This window comes from Rhopilema esculentum, chromosome 16, assembly GCF_057945365.1.
Source record: "Rhopilema esculentum isolate cy_ngs chromosome 16, ASM5794536v1, whole genome shotgun sequence".
Classification (NCBI taxonomy): domain Eukaryota; kingdom Metazoa; phylum Cnidaria; class Scyphozoa; order Rhizostomeae; family Rhizostomatidae; genus Rhopilema; species Rhopilema esculentum.
In genome coordinates, this window is record NC_142830.1 from 2,348,011 (window position 1) to 2,364,631 (window position 16,621).

Genomic DNA, 16,621 nt, shown 5'->3' on the forward strand with positions numbered 1-16,621 from the left:
ATCAGTTATGACATGCATTGTATGTCCATTTCTAGCCGGAGAAAGCAATCGAGGTGTATGAGACAGCTCTTAAGAGAAATCCGCGAGACGGAAGCCTGGCAAGTAAAATTGGGCAAGCACTTATAAAGACTCACCAATATGGCAAGGTAACATTGAGATACTCTTATTGTTTCCGTGGTTTATTTAGATGTACAAGGTAGTGATGAGCTAGATATAACGTTGTCCCGTCACGCCTAGAAAAAACATAATGAGATGTGGAAAACGGAAAATTGTCTATAATACAAGAGCCATCATGAGGAAATATTTTGGTACTTTTTAATACAGATTATTTTAATATAACCTGCAGTATATTAAGAGAGAAGATTAATTGTGAGAGGGTACATTGCTTCATGCTTTTAGATTAATTTTATTTGGGACCAGTCATTTTTTATCAACCTTAGGAAGATCACATTTGCTTAAACAGTCATGTTTTACGCTCATTTTCTCCTCCCGTAAGCAAAAAATGGTTTGGTTTTTAGAACTCTTTGAGTATCTTAGATTTTATGCCGATTTCTTTTGGGTCTTTTTCAGGCAATCAGCTATTATGAAGCTGCAGTAAAAACTGGGAACCAGAACTTTTTGAGGTAAGGCCCAATAGATTATCTATCACTGAAATTTCAATTACCGAAATTCCATAATTGCAATCCCCTTTAATTACAGGTCTTCATAGTAACATGTAAAATTTTAAGATCTAAAATCAATAGCAAGCTGAAATAAATAAAGCGTTTTCAAAAAACTATATCGTGAAAATCGATTTGCAGAATAATTAGCTACTAAAGATGTTTTTAAAGAAGTTTCAGATGATTTGTTTGGCCGTAATTGGAGACTTAATTTTATTAAAGGATAATTTCTTCAAGAAACCACCCCCCCCCCCCCCCCCCCTTTAGATTGTTGTATTCCATCAAAAACTGCTCAAATTAACACCACTCTTTGGTGGCTTATTCGAAGCTTAACAATATGTAGTTTCTTTTCAATGATCAATCTTCCTGTTACTTGATTTTTCATAATGTTAGGTTTATAGTGAATTCTGAATGGCCTCGTCATACGTAGATATTTTTTATTCTAGATACGATTTAGCAGAACTCTACTTAAAGCTGAAAAACTATGATAAAGCAGAGAAAGTGACTCTTCAAGCTATTAGCTACGCAAAAAAATCAGGTGAGTATCAAATCGATTTGCATCTACTGATTATTTCAAGACTAATGGATTTGATGTATTTAAGGGCAATGAGTCACTTCAAAGAGATTTTTGCTGGGAACAGCTGTCTGTCATACAGTCATTGACATTTTTAACCTGTCAATTTACATAGACTACTGCCGTTGTTTAAAAATGCCTTGATTCAGTGGCGTAACGCAGTTTAGGGCACCTTAGTTCGATAACTAAGGGACCCCGACCAAAAGCGTACCCAATTTATTTCTATATCTATGCTTTGAAGACTACACTCAAGTAAAGCCCTTCAACTTAAGCTACAATTAACAAAAATTATTTTTTTCCTTTTGCTGTTGTTTTTAGCATGCTATACACCCTTGATGGAACTTTCTTGGTGCCCGCAAAAGGGGCCCGGCTTAATTTTTTCGTTAGGGCCCCAGATGCTTCCGTTACGCCACTGCCTTGTGCACTGTCTCTCAAAACGCAGTGACTGCCATAATGCGTTGAGCACCAGTTGCTTGGTAAAAATACACGAGGAAATCCCAGTAGGTTGATGACTGAGTAAAGACGTGATGACGTCATAAATATCCATTTGAGAATTTTCTTCTCAAATGATATTTTTGGAATATGATATCATTAGGGTATACATATAAAAAATGAAAATAACCAAAATGGCCATATCACTGCCAGCTCGGGACCGATTTAACACATTTGGCATTTTTAAAATTATCCTACTGTTGGTTTTGGAAGTATATTGTATCCTACTGGATACTCGATTTGTTTTTCATTGTACAATCTTTTTTCGAATACCAAAATGATTTTATCGTTGTTTGTCTCTTCACAGCATCCGATGTTTCATCTTTGATATCAGCAACAAAGTTCAAGCTGCTTTTAGCTAAAATTTACCAAAACTGTAGAGATCCACAAGAAACTCTGACAGCCTTTGCAGAAGCCAAAGAATCTCAAAATAGGTAAAGTAGATAATTTTCTCATCTTTGTACTGTCAACTCATCTTACAGACACATATGATTCAATGTCTTTTCATGACGTTTTTATAACTTTCTAAGATATTTCCTCCATAGAGAAATCAACTATACTATATTTCTTTTTTTTCTCTAACAAGACTTAATTTTTAAGGCGGGCAGTAACGAGGGGAATTTGTAAGATCTTTAACATATCTGGTTTTTTTCTTTTTTAAACTTCCTTGAACACACTGAGCATTTTATATCATTTGCTGTTTTCTATTGTCAGTCTTAAAGCTGTTATGGCAGTATTGGCTTTAGTTTACAGTATACTTCAGGCAATGTTTTCTTGTTTTTGTAATTATTATTTCTTTTCCCCAGTGTTCTGAAAAGAGTTGGTGTTGAGCAGCCTGAACTCTTGCCGGCTCAGAAGGCCCTCTCTGCTCAGTAAGTTTATAGTTATTTTCTCCATACCTTTTTTATTCAGACAGCCATTACTTGATATGCCTTTTTCCTCTTTGTTTCATCTGTACTCAGTACACTTTATCCTGATATTGTCAGCTGATTTCCCCATAGTCTTTTGAATTTCTTGGAAATCGTTCCTCTTTTGAACAACTAATATAAATATATACGTGTCCAAAATGTAATTTGATGTTATTTTACTTTTTTCGAATTCATCCCTGTGATTCAAAACTGGTCCTCAAAATACGAATAGAGGAAATTGTCTCAAATTTTCTAAATAAAACTTGTTTGTTCTATAAGATAATTCTATTAGCAATCCCATAACCAAAAATATTTCTTTCAGAATAAGTTGTCAAATGGCTGAACACTACACAAATTTAAAGGACTATGAAAATGCTATTAAATGCTATAAAGAGGCTACGTTCCACAACGAGGCGGATTCAGAGGTTTGTTTTTAAGATTGCCTTAATTCGATCAGAATATTAATCTTCCTAATTTTGATCATATATTTGTAATTTTATTATGAAATTTTTAGTGAAGTGTGAACTACTTTTACGACCACCGTGAACTTTTGTCGTTAAGCCCCTTTTTTATTTTTGGATAGAACTGGATTTATTCATTCATGAAATCCACATCTAGTGACATTACTCACTTGTACCATTCCAAGGCTTGTCGTGTAGATAAAGTCTTATGGAACCCTGTACTAGTAAAGGGCAGAGTTAAGACATGTCCCGTAAACCGTTTTGTCTGCTCTAAAAGACACTCGGGTCTTGCATAGGAACCTGTTCAAGATCCACCTGAAGAAAAATAATCTCAATTTTATAATACCAAGTGCTATGGCTTTTAAGCAATATAATGTCTGATTTTCTTGTTATCATGCGTAGGTTTACGGTACAAAGCACTTTTTCTTTTTTAAGCTATAAACTTTCAGCTTAAAATTCCTACAGACATTGTATCAGCCCGGGCTTTTGTAAACACTGACGATTCTTTTGGTGGTATTGAAATTTGATACCTTGCCAGTAACCCGTCCTTGTCACTTGGAAATGGCTGTTTTCGTAAAATTTATCGTCGTCATATGCTTGGAATTAGATTATTGGAATGGTTACAGCAGTTTATTGTCAGCAATTCTTCACGTTTATCTAAATTGCTGTAATGGGATTTTACTACTCGTGTCACTAGGTTCAATTTTTTTTTCGTTAAATCTGTTTGGTTTTCTATAGCTGCAATAGATTTTAACAATCACCACATTTTTTAATACGTGTTATTGCCTTTAAATGTTATGTTGCCATCTTTTCTCTGTTTTTTTTACTGCGCTCTTTGGTTTAAAAATTTATTTTTGATTAAGGTCTGATTAAGGTACTGTCAGACATTGCTTTGCGAATCATGCCGGGGTAGACCTGCTTTTCTCAAGCTAAAACTTGCAGCATAAATGATGTTTTAATTAGTGGGCACCTGGAAGACTGTAGGTACTACCCGTTATAGGAAGACTGTAGATACTACCCGTTCCCTTGAGTTGGCTTAAGGAAATATTTGAATTTTGGACTTTGTGAAATCTGGGCCAACAATTTTTGTCTCATCATCGCCTTATATTAATTTTACGGCCCTCTAATTGGACCAGTTTAGTAGAAATGAAATAAGTCAGATTTTAGAATACAACATCCCTGCGAATGGCTGTCAATTTACATTAGAATTCAAGCAGTGTCGTTTGATAATGTTAACTGATATCGAGCTCTGTTAATGGCCTGTGTAGTACACTTAAAAATTAAGTGATATCTGTTTTTGTGTTTGTGTACTTAGAACAACTGACACGTTCTTGAAGCCAATTCATTGTCAGTGACTTCTTTTTCGTCGGTCGACGTCATTGTATTATAACCTCTATAGCTCAACTGCTATCTATGTATCTTTATTTCATAGGCAATGATTTCGCTCGCAAAGTTATACCTCACAACGGGCGACCACAATGCCTGCCAGCATCAGCTTACTAATCTTTTGAAAAGTGACCAGGACAACGATGCCGCTACAGTGGTAATTCAAAGCATAAATGATTGTAGTTGCAATGAAATGATTGTAGTATCGATTCTATACGTATTTTTAAGAAAATCATTTTAGGCCATTGTAGCTGTATATTTTTTATCTAAATTTAGGGCCTTTTGTTTCTTAAATATTTTATTGTGACAAATGCAATTCAATTCTATTACAAGCCGTAATGCCCTTAGATATCGAAAAAATGCAAACCAAAATCTAAAAGTACAACAAAATTTGAAAAATTAGTCTAATTTTGATGTGTCAAGGATCATTTTTATCTCAACAACATAATTTACGTCTTCGATTCCATAATAAAATTCAACTCTGGAGTGCCTTCTATGGTGCAGAACATTTAGTTTAAAGTTCTGATGATGAGCAGCAACCTACGAATCTACTTAAGATTCTTTTATATGTCCGCGTTTAAAATGTTTCAGTGCAAGAAGTACCAAAACAATCTGTTTCTGAGAAAGCTTTGACTTTGTGTTGGAGATGAGTATTGGTTGAGAATGCCTAGTACCTAAAGAACACGTCTGTTAAGCATTAAATTTTAATTTATTCTTTAGCTAGTCTTCTGATTTGGAAGCATGTCTTTTATATACTCACAAAAATTTACATTACACTACTCCAAACTAACAGTACAATAATGATACCATAGGGGGCATGAATTTACATAACAACCTTATGGCCATTCAGAGTTATCTCAAAGTGGTGTTAGGCACAGGGCATATAAGTAGGGTTTTGCATGTTTACATATCTTTCTCCTGGGAAAGAGCGACGCTCTTATACCCACGTTGGCCACCAAACTAGCACGAACTTTATTAAAACCATAAGATACCCAGCCTCAAATCATTTCCTTTTATCGCTCTACAGATAAGTCTACCTGCATTTTAGCACAGATCATTTCTATTCGTATGTTCTCATTTTTGCAAAGCTCGTAAATATTTATTCTGTAATTTACATTAGAGTTTCTTTTTAGATGATGGCGGATCTCATGTTCAGGAAAATTGAGTACGAATCAGCAATATTTCACTTCCAAAAACTATTAGGCCGAACACCAGGTATTCTTATACCTTTGAAATATTCACTTGAATTATTGAATAAATAACGAACTGGCATGGAAACTTAGTTTTTCCATACCTCTGTATTCAGAAACTGAAAAATTCTAAAGACCAATGCTTTTATTTTTATTCAAGACTTTCGACACATTAATTGGCGCAACTTTTATACTATTTCCAATAAAATTGATGGGACATTTCTAACACATCGCACTGCAATTTCATCCGCCCTCCATTTCTGACAAAGATCCTCTGAAATTTTATCTTATAATGTGGTATACCTCATTTTAAAATCGTTTAATACCTTAAAAAAGAATACTCGTGTTAAGGCAGGAATTTATTGTTTTATATTCAGTCTGTGTTGTCCTCTCGTCCATGATTTTTTTTTATTCTGCCTTTTACTTGCAAAACAATACATTTTGAAATAAGTAAACCTTTTTTTGTTCCAGCAACAAACGCATTAAATCCAAAAGCTAATCAATGGATTTTATTCTAAACTAAACATTGTTGTCGAATATTTGGAAGCAAGGGATTGCTCGCTATTGCTCGTCAGCTAAGTGTCCTAAAACCAACGGATGCATATTAAGCTCCTTTCAGCTAAGCTTGGCTTCCGAAACTGTATCCGATTTTGAATCTAGACATTTTCAATTCTTTAAGGAGCAGTCCGCACAAGCCAGTTTCTAAGCTTCACAATCACTTTCTCATAACTGCGTAGCGTCTTGGTTTATCAGCAAAGTCTAGATCTTTCCTTTTCCTACTTTACGGCATCGTTTTATAAACAGTTTTTGTAATGATCTGTCGCTTTTGTAAGTTCCTTTCCGTGCTTGCACCGGCTATGTTGCTATTTTTTTATAGTTTCCCATTTTTCAAAGTGTCTTGAGTACAATTTGACGTCGGTTGAAAGTGGGATTTTGTTGCTTAAATTTATTTCAATTTTTCGGCTTTGCTTTGGGTTCTATGGACTTTCCTTCTCTCCTTTTTGGCTTTTTTAAGCTCTGTGATTTCGTAAAAAGTTAATTTCTTGACCAAATTTCCAGTATTTCCAACTCAGTTTCAGTTTCAGTTTTCGCAACCAGTTTCAGTGTCCCAGGATGCAGTACTGAACTCCAACAATTTTCTGATATTACTGCTTCTGTCCTAAAACTTAAATCTTTTCCATCCATTGTTACGATGCGTTGCAATCTAGTTAGTTTTAGTAGAATTTGTTTTTCTTTGTCATTTTATATTCTTGAGGTTTGCATCTTGTTTCTACGGTGCTATATAAAGTTTTTTCACACAGTTTTTTATCTGTAGTACTTTAAGTATATCTTTAGACTGAAGAAAGTATTGGGACGTATTATTTGTTAAGCAATTTGAAAAGATTTTAGCTTTGCAAGCATATTCAAACGGAATAAGAGCTACAAGCCAAACTGAATACTCCGAAGAGGTTCGAAGAATTGAATGCGTTTATGAAACATAAGATGTTGTGTAACTGAAATAGCAAGTAACTCCAAATTCTCTCGGCTATCAGTCTACAAACCAGTATTGTGCTAAGATTATTTACAGCTGCTAATTTATTTTGTCTACATGATTCTCAGCTAGATATTGAAATTCAATATTACTTTAATGTTTTAGCGATTAAGTAACAGTTTCCCAAGCCCTAATAACCTCATGATTTGATCTCTCCAATTTCACGTCACTGGCTTCATTTTTCAAAAATGTCTCGCGTTCACGTGAATTTTTCTAATAACTTTAGTACTTAAAAACGGTTAGCATGATATATTATATTTAAGCCCTTCATGTACTTGTAACATGAATATGGATGTTTTCCTTCCAACAGAGCATTACGAGGCACTAGCTAAGTATGTTGACTTGATGAAAAGAGCAGGACAACTTGTTGAATGCAAAAGTTTCATCGAAATGGTTTGTACCCAATCTTTTTGTTGTAAAAAACTCCATCCTGGAAGTCCTCATAACTTTGGGTAATTGGGAATCAAACATTTCCCTCATATTAGCTAACTGCTATGTCATAAAGTATTATAAGCTTTTCGTAATATGATACTTAATGATAATGTAACATGATAAAACATTGTATCGCATATCAGTATTGATGTAAGGCAACATGATATGATAATGATCTAGCAAAATTTAATGATGGTACATGGTACAATATCTTATATAAGACAACATCACATAGTACAGTATCATAATAGTCAATATCCCTGTGTTTTTGCAATTTTGCTACATAATTATTTTTGTCTTGTCGTTTTCTCTTCAATGTCTTTACCCGGCACTCCCACCACACAAAGTCCCATCATAAGCAGTAGAAAGATTCTTTATGGTTTTTTAAGCTTAACTCATCCTTGTCTGCCTATCAAATTAGCTGCTGTAATTGCTAGACGGTTATCGCTGCAATAAAATTCTTTCAACGCTATGGTTTATCTGGTCAGGCTATTCTTTGCAGTTGATCAACGTCTGCTAAGTTCCAGACGCAAATATCCATCCTAGCCACAAATACCTTTTTGGTTTACAATTTAAATCAGTTTCAATTTTAGCTGTGTTTTGTTACTTCATTGCTTGTTTTATTTACATTAGCAAATTTGAAAATTGAACTTGCTGAAATGCAGAATCACTTTAAAAATCACCTACCAATATCTCCATTGTATAAGTTAGAAGATTCTGACTGAATAGCCTATATTATCCACTCGGTTCTAGCCTATTGTTTTCAGATACCGTGCAAGTGGTCATTTCTGTATTTCTAGAACGCAATATGCAACTTCTGGGAACTTTCAAAATCTACGAATTCAACTATAATGCGTTACAGCACTTTTTTCACGAGAAAAGCTTAATTCATATCTTTGATATTCCATCTTTTACATCGTCTCGTTTTACGATGTTCACAGCAGTTTTTTTTCGATTTTCTATTCTTAGTTGAGAAATAAAAAATTGCAAGTATCATATTAGTATCAGAGCTCGGTCTGCACTGTCAAATCCTAAGTTCCTAAGGAATTCTTACGATATTTGGAGGAATTCGGGTGTACCAAAATATGTGACGTCAACCTGTTTAAAATCAATGCATGTTCTCTAATTTCTCCAAACAAAACTTTTTGAAAATCTTGAATCTCATATTCATTTTACTGTTTCTTATTTTGGTATAACCGTAGCATTTAGATTTTTACTGTTGGTTAAGTGAATATCTTTAGAACCAATGAAAAGATTTACCGTTCTTTATCAAGAGGTCATGTGCAAAAACAATCTGAGTATTTTCCTTTCCAATCCTAGAGATGCTTCTTTGAGCAATCTAAGAGTGTTTAACCGTTCAACCGTAACCATCAAACTGAAAGTACTTTGAACACTTTCTTTAGCCCGTTGATTTGAAATTATTTTAACATGCTTTTTTTACCCTTGTTTTAGTGACACCTCTATGCTTCTTTTAGGCTGGGAAAGCGAACGCCAGGGCATCTGTTGACCCTGGTTATAACTATTGCAAAGGGTTATATGAATGGTGAGTTGTTAAAACGGCTCAAAGTAGCATAGATTTCCTCAAATTATTATTCAAGCAATCTGTGAACTCTACTTATTCTGTCAATTTGTTGCCAAGAATGAGCAGAAAAATCAACCTCTTTCTTTTGCATCATTTATCTTTTTTCTTCATAATTTTATTTGACATTTGTTCTCGCGACTCATTGTACATAAAGATTTTCTAATTTTTTTATAATATTGTTATCGTTACCTGGCAGGTTTCAGAACAATGCTACTGCTGCACTGAGGCATTTCAATCTTGCCAGAAAAGACACTTACTGGTGAGTTGTAGTGCAATTTTCTTCGAGTAACTTTTTTGTTCTTGATATTACAATTATTGGTAAATTAGATACATGAAAGTTTCTTGTAAAATTTGTTCCGTATTCAGTTTAATTTCTTTATCATCAGTCCAATTTTTATGACTCTCAAAGCTAATTTGTTTTTGTCAATCGATGAAATTCCCAAATACTTGTTTTTATTGTTAATGACAACACATTGTTCCTAGGGGAGAGAAGGCGCTGTATAATATGGTTGAGATATGCTTGAATCCTGATAGTGACATTATTGGTAAGCATTTTTGATAGTGCTCTTCCTTTCTTGCTTGCTTTCTTGTTTCCTTGCTTGCTTTCTTGTTTCCTTTCTTGCTTTCTTGCTTGCTTGCTTGCTTGCTTGCTTGCTTGCTTTCTTGTTTTCTTTCTTGCTTGCTTGCTTGCTTGCTTGCTTGCTTGCTTTCTTGTTTTCTTGCTTGCTTGCTTGCTTGCTTGCTTGCTTGCTTGCTTGCTTGCTTGCTTGCTTGCTTGCTTGCTTGCTTGCTTGCTTGCTTGCTTGCTTGCTTGCTTACTTGCTTGCTTGCTTGCTTGCTTGCTTGCTTGCTTTCTTGTTTTCTTGCTTGCTTGCTTGCTTGCTTGCTTGCTTGCTTTCTTGTTTTCTTGCTTGCTTGCTTGCTTGCTTGCTTGCTTGCTTGCTTTCTTGTTTTCTTGCTTGCTTGCTTGCTTGCTTGCTTGCTTGCTTGCTTGCTTGCTTGCTTGCTTGCTTGCTTGCTTGCTTGCTTGCTTGCTTGCTTGCTTGCTTGCTTGCTTGCTTGCTTGCTTGCTTGCTTACTTGCTTGGTATTGACGTGACAAATTTAGCATTCTTTACTAGATTTGCGTTCTTTTTTTCAGTGCATTGTAAACGCTAACAAGTTTAATACTATTTAACAATTTCATCGTTCGATGGACATAGATTCTTAACTAGCTCAAAGAGTTGTTTCTAGTTAGTCGTGATATGAGCAGTTATACCATTAAGGCAATCATTTTTGAAACTGCAAGCTTTATTCCAGGGGCAGAAACTTTCGAGGCTGTTGATGACAACAGGTTTGTGTTTCTTTTTCATTTATCTTCGCTTTTGCTAGTATTTCAGTGGGTTTCCTTAGTCATTTTTTTAAAATGGCAATCAGTATTCAATGGTATTATCTATAATTATTCAACTAGATTAATTATTTAACTATAATTATTTTTTGAAAGCTATTTATGCTACAGACTTGTTTACTTCAATTACTAGTCAACTGTATTGCTCTAAATTTTGATGTTTCCCTTTCTCTTTACAGCACTGTTGCCGAAAGGCAGAGTTCTGAGGAAATGGCCTTGAGAACTGCAGAAAAGCTTTTGAAGGTACTAAATGGAAAAGATCTTAGAAGAGCTCCTTTAGTAACTGCTTTTGGTTTTCTAGTTATTTTTTATATTTCTTAAAACAGTAACGGGAGCACTTCTGTTCTTGTTTTTGAAAATATTCCTAAGGCGTTTGAAACAAAGTAAAAGAATCTGCTAACCAAATTGTGACTTTTTTTCAACGACTACTCAATGATATAATTTTTTCTATCTAAATGCATTGCAGAAAAAGAAATGAAAAATTTATTTTCTTAAACTTAAATTGAGCTTTGGCTGGTAGGTTATGCCACAAAAAATGTCAATTAATCACGGCATTTTTGTTTTGGCCTTTCTTATGTTTACAGTTTTAAAATTCTCTTTTGTGTTCTCATTAAAACTTTTCAATCATCTTTTTTTACATCCAGTTCTGGTCCCAGTTCACTGATTGAGTTTGCATTATTTGATCGACATCTCCTTGACCACGATAATGATTTTAGCATATCCTAGTGTTGTCACTAATGTTTTGCGTATTCCTTAACTAGTCTGTTTTAATGGCATTTATCAGCGTGATCTTAAAAATTATAGGAAATAAAACCAAAGGGAAATACAATAAAACACAAAGTTCTTTCGAATTATGCGTTAATGGCCGAGAAAAACAAGAGCAAGACTGAGAAAGCATTATCAGCATTCATGGAGCTGGCAAGTGTCGAGGTACTGATGATTCTTCAATCACCCTTGCTTTGCAGTTTGTTTAATTTGAATATCTTCGGCAGAACACACAACAGTCAGAATTGTATGGGTGGCAACTCTTCAATCTTGCCACTCTTCTGAAGAAATCTTTCACAATACCAAAATAACCAAATACTTACAATACTTATTATCGTCAATAGCGTTCTATACTTAAATAGTTAAAAGAATTGCTAAAGGACCTTGCGAAGGCTTTCTTCATTTACTGCTCCAACAAATATTTAAAACCTTTAAGTAGAATTATCTGTGTGTTAACTTTTCAGCTATGCTCTTTCTGTGCAAACTATACCCGAACTAACTACAGCTATTGCACTATAACAAACAGTGCTGCGTCAGGAACTGTCTAGTTCCCTTTGGAAGCCTTTTTCTTGAAGTCTCTTGTTCATCTTTATTGCAGAAAGATTACGTTCCAGCTCTGCTTGGGATGGCCACAGCTTACATGATGTTAAAACAGACCCCCCGGGCGAGAAACCAGCTTAAGCGTGTTGATAAGCTTTCTTGGAACTCAGAGGTTTCAAATCTTCCTTTAATATATTTTTATACGTTAATGTTAAGCTTTATATTTTTATGTATTCAGATGTATAGCTACATTCATCTGGTCAAGGTAGCTCCGACACTTAGTTGTCTATACACACTATATCCGGTGGACAGTATATCTTGCCTTTCCTCCTTCTAACATACCTCAGGGCTTATCCTGAGTCTTTGAATCCTGGTCAACGTCAGATGAAAGCTCGTTTCCAGACTTATTTATTGTGATTTAGCATCTAGAGCAGTATCTGGTCTACTTGCAGTTCTGCTCGCCAGCATTGTCAAGTATGCTGCAATTACGTAGTATGAAGCGTCCATATTGCCTTCCATATAGCCTTGATTTTATTGGATGCTGTCTTGAAGACAACTAAAGCTGCGAAATTCTACTTTTTTTAAGCTGTTTTAAATTGTCACCTAGGATGCAAATGAATTTGAGAAGAGCTGGTTGTTGCTAGCTGACATTTATATTCAGGTTTGTAAATTGGTGTTTGGTGTTTTATTTGAAACAAATATCCAGAAAATCTTCTCAAAGAAAATCTGTAGTGAATTTTTACGTGATTGATATATTCTTCTATTTATTCCTAAGTATTCACTTATGAGCAAATTTTCGTTAAGCAAATGTCCATGAACAAAAATTGTTCACTTGTAGATTTATACTCATATCTATAGTTTATTTGATTTTTGCGTTGGATATTTTTCTTAGTTTCAATTTATTTTTTCCCACTTATACCTTAATGCAAAAGTATGAGGTTTATTTTTCTTTGCTGATTCTTATGTAAAGTGCCCTTCCAACATGCGCATTATCTTAACCAGATGAACTGATAAAGTCCACCAAAGGCTACTCTGAAGAGAAGTGGAATTTCATAAAACTTTTCTTTTTTCTGCTCAATCCAAGAGGATCTGTCCATCCTCGATTGAATACGAAAGGCTCTTGTTTTCTTTTTGTCCCCAGTTTTTGCAATAACAAAGCAAATTTCCTAACCAAAGTGAATCAATATACTTTTAAGCAATCGTTTAAACAGTGGTTCTCTGCAATCAACATAGAAATTGCTAATTCGCTCTCGAACATAATCTTTTTAAATCTGTCTTCTTTTGGACACCAATATATTGTTCCATTACTGAGATTCTCAGCTTTCTTCTGTGGAACCTGGGTTTCATATAAAAACCCAATGCTTTGAAAATCGTTTTGCATATCCAAAGGGCCCATCAATAAAGGATATTATCATTATATCCCGCAGATTGTCCTATGTTAACGATAATAATCTAATTCTATTTTTAATTCCTAGCATATTAGCTTCTTATCTAAGTCCATCATCATTATATCTTACAAAAATTTTGCAACTTGATTTTATTAATCTCTTGCATAATCCAAAATCTAAGCGCGACAACCCAGAGGTTAATGGGAATTACTTGGTGAAGTTCTTTTTCAGTGTCTTAAATTACTTAATTGGCATTCTGATAGTAAGCTCATTTTCGGGTCTTTCTCCGGAACCTAAGATTTGACAGTTTGTTCCAAGGTTTAGAACCTCACATGCATTGGTTTCTTAGCTCGGTAAAGTAGAGGGAATTACCTGTGTGGCAGGATTTAAAGCCTTTACATTTAGTCAGACTTGTCAGACTGGAGATATGATAATGATAGATATAATTGATGATTATATCATCGCAAACCTTTATAAATCTCTATAGGTACACAATTTGTGTTAGCAAGTGACAATTGCATTCATTTTTGATTGGTTGTCATCTTTGCTTTCCAATTCTACGATGGCCTTAACTGTTAAGTTGGAAGTACAGTTCTTTAAAGATAACAGCCGTGGTTTCTCTGTAATGGTTTTAAAAGGAACCAGCTCAAAATAGCGTAACTCTGGTGGTTATTTTAAGGTTACATTAGACGCTTGTTAATGCTATACCTGCTTAGTATAGTCTTCTTTCAGCTACCAAAATGTTGCTTATCCAAGCAATGTTTTCGTTAGTATCCAAACTGCGTTTTTGCTCCCTACTGTGGAATGACAGAAATTTGTGGGCACGAGTTTCTAGATTGTTCATGGTATTTTCATTAACAAATGCTTTTATTTTAACTATATGTTTGAATATAAGGGCCAATTTCATGCCACTGCATTCCGTCTGGCTGCCTGAAGCGACTCTACCGCTGATGCAATTATTGGTTATGGAATAATAAATTATATAAACAAACTTCTTCTGTTATGCAAAAATTGCCATGGTACACGGCACAGACAGAATAAGTTTGCATTGGGACCTCCCTGGCAGTATAACCATCAAATCTGTTTTCTGACTTTTTCCAGAAATAAAGTCATTGTAACCGTAACGTATTTGCACAACCATCTGAGCTGTTTGGCAACAAAATATCAGATAGCATTATGTCGCCAATATTCTTGTAAAAATGGTAGTAATGGCATTTTTCATGCATTTAGAAGTTTATCGCTTTGAGTCTTGGTATCACACCAGATTTTCATAGACAGTGCTAAAGCAATTGTGGTCAGTAAGCGATATGAAGTTGTATTAATGCAAAAAACAGCACTGCTAAACTGCCAAGAACAGAGATATATTGCGTGTCAAGACCTTCTCAGCATAATGATGCATCTACTGCAGTTTCATCCTCTGACCATGCAGTCTTGCCATAAGATTTACTATTTGGATGTTAAAACCCTTACTGAAATTTAAAAGAACAGGTACGGTAGGGTTTCAACAACATGATATCCAATGATGCCACGTGAAATAAATTTTATATTCATGTGAAATCATATATTGGCTTTTCTATTATACTATTTTCAGATAAGCTATTCTTATTTACAGAGTGGAAAATATGATATGGCCCAAGGTCTGCTGAAGAAATGTTTACAATACAATAAGGTATTTGACAACACCCTCTTCTGTTAGATTGGAAATCATTTATTCCTGTGTTTTTAACTTCTAAACCAAGGTACGCAGTTTGTCCATGCTTTTTGGCTCATCATTTCAATATTTAAAAAGCAACTTTGATATTTATGTAACGCTCTGCTGCTATGAGATTTCTGTTTAAAGTCAGGTGATTTAAAGAACGATATATCTTTACAATCTTTGCTAAGATTGTTGCAAATGTTAAGATTGTTGCAAATGTCGTTTTTGTCAACCGGTGAGCAATTTTCAAATTCTCAATTGCTTAAGAATAAGAAGATAAAAAAATTGGCTTTTAAATATACTTTTCAAAAAAACAACGGTCATAAAATTTTATATTCTCTTTCACCAAGCTTAACATCAACAAGAAAGGCTATCCTTAAACAAAAATAATATATCAACTGCTTTTGCTTAAATAGTGATGATCTCCATAAAATTGAAAAATTACAAAGTTTCTAAATTGCTGGTTGCAAATTACTTGCAGAGTCGAAGAAGTCTTTAGACCCATTTCAATTGCAAGCTATAAGAAAACATTACTCGTTTCAGTCGTTGCAATATCTAAACCTTTCTTGAATCATACAAAATTTTTTATTTTTATAATAAATTTGATTCAATATTATACATTGTTTGTAACTGTTTGATTTGTAGTCATGCACCAAAGCTTGGGAATATATGGGTTTTATTATGGAGAAGGAGCAAGCATACAAAGATGCTGCCTATTATTACGAAAATGCATGGACAAACTGCAACGAGTCTAATCCTGCCATTGGTAAGCAACGCAATTTTATCATTTTGTATTATAAATGCATTAAATGTAAAAATAGCTTTGAAAAAGCAAACATTTTGAGTCATACTAAAGCTTTAATATGACTGAGAATGTTTGCTTTTTTCAGAGCCATTTTTAAATTTTGTACCACGAAAAGATTGTTTGCATTTAATCTATAAATGCAAAAATGCTTATGTAGATTTTGTTCACGTTTCTTTACACATTAATTAACTTTTGTATCATTCAACAACAAAGAATGTTTAGAAATTGGTGCAATGAAGCTAACAAAAGTTTTATCTAAGATATTTCAAAATATCGGTGTCTCAAATGGTACATGTCTAAATAATACTCATCTGCAATGCAACACATTTTGCTGAATATTATGTTACTTTGCAGGTGAAAGTGTCATCTAATGCGCTATTAACCAATATAGGATCCTAATACCTTAAAATACTACTACCAATCTTCTTGCTTTTTTACTATACAGAATTTATAATCTCATTGGTATTTACAATTTTCCATTCAAGCTTTTGGCTACATACCTCACTTTTTCAGGGTACAAGCTAGGATTCAACTATTTGAAAGCCAAACGATTTGTTGATGCAATCGACGTCTGCCACAAGGTATTTCAATCTTTTTTGCCTGAAGGAGGCCTGACATTTATTTGAAGCTCGTTCGAGTTTCTTGCGAAATTCATTTTAGAAAGGCTTCCTAACAGCCTCCCACTGATAACCTTACAGATATCTGAATTTATTTAAAGTATGAAAGCTGGCCCTGAAACTTTAATGATGATTTTAGCATTGAACACAAAATATTACGAAAGGAATAACGATGCAAGCTTTCTAACTATAATTTTACTACCTATTAT

General features: G+C 34.3%; 1 protein-coding gene across 2 annotated transcripts in view; it reads left to right on the top strand.

Moving 5' to 3' along the window:
- The window catches only part of LOC135682898 (tetratricopeptide repeat protein 21B), a 34,332-nt gene that overhangs the window by 16,661 nt on the left and 1,050 nt on the right, over positions 1-16,621 (top strand). For both annotated transcript variants that reach the window (XM_065197983.2, XM_065197984.2), the window contains 20 exons: positions 36-146; positions 571-623; positions 1,106-1,197; positions 2,033-2,159; positions 2,532-2,597; positions 2,956-3,058; positions 4,527-4,637; positions 5,614-5,695; positions 7,512-7,594; positions 9,109-9,176; positions 9,412-9,474; positions 9,699-9,760; positions 10,514-10,547; positions 10,781-10,844; positions 11,406-11,531; positions 11,965-12,078; positions 12,514-12,567; positions 14,907-14,963; positions 15,636-15,756; positions 16,309-16,376. In XM_065197983.2, the coding sequence (XP_065054055.2) occupies positions 36-146; positions 571-623; positions 1,106-1,197; positions 2,033-2,159; positions 2,532-2,597; positions 2,956-3,058; positions 4,527-4,637; positions 5,614-5,695; positions 7,512-7,594; positions 9,109-9,176; positions 9,412-9,474; positions 9,699-9,760; positions 10,514-10,547; positions 10,781-10,844; positions 11,406-11,531; positions 11,965-12,078; positions 12,514-12,567; positions 14,907-14,963; positions 15,636-15,756; positions 16,309-16,376 (1,659 nt within the window). The remainder of the gene's footprint in view (positions 1-35; positions 147-570; positions 624-1,105; positions 1,198-2,032; positions 2,160-2,531; positions 2,598-2,955; positions 3,059-4,526; positions 4,638-5,613; positions 5,696-7,511; positions 7,595-9,108; positions 9,177-9,411; positions 9,475-9,698; positions 9,761-10,513; positions 10,548-10,780; positions 10,845-11,405; positions 11,532-11,964; positions 12,079-12,513; positions 12,568-14,906; positions 14,964-15,635; positions 15,757-16,308; positions 16,377-16,621) is intronic.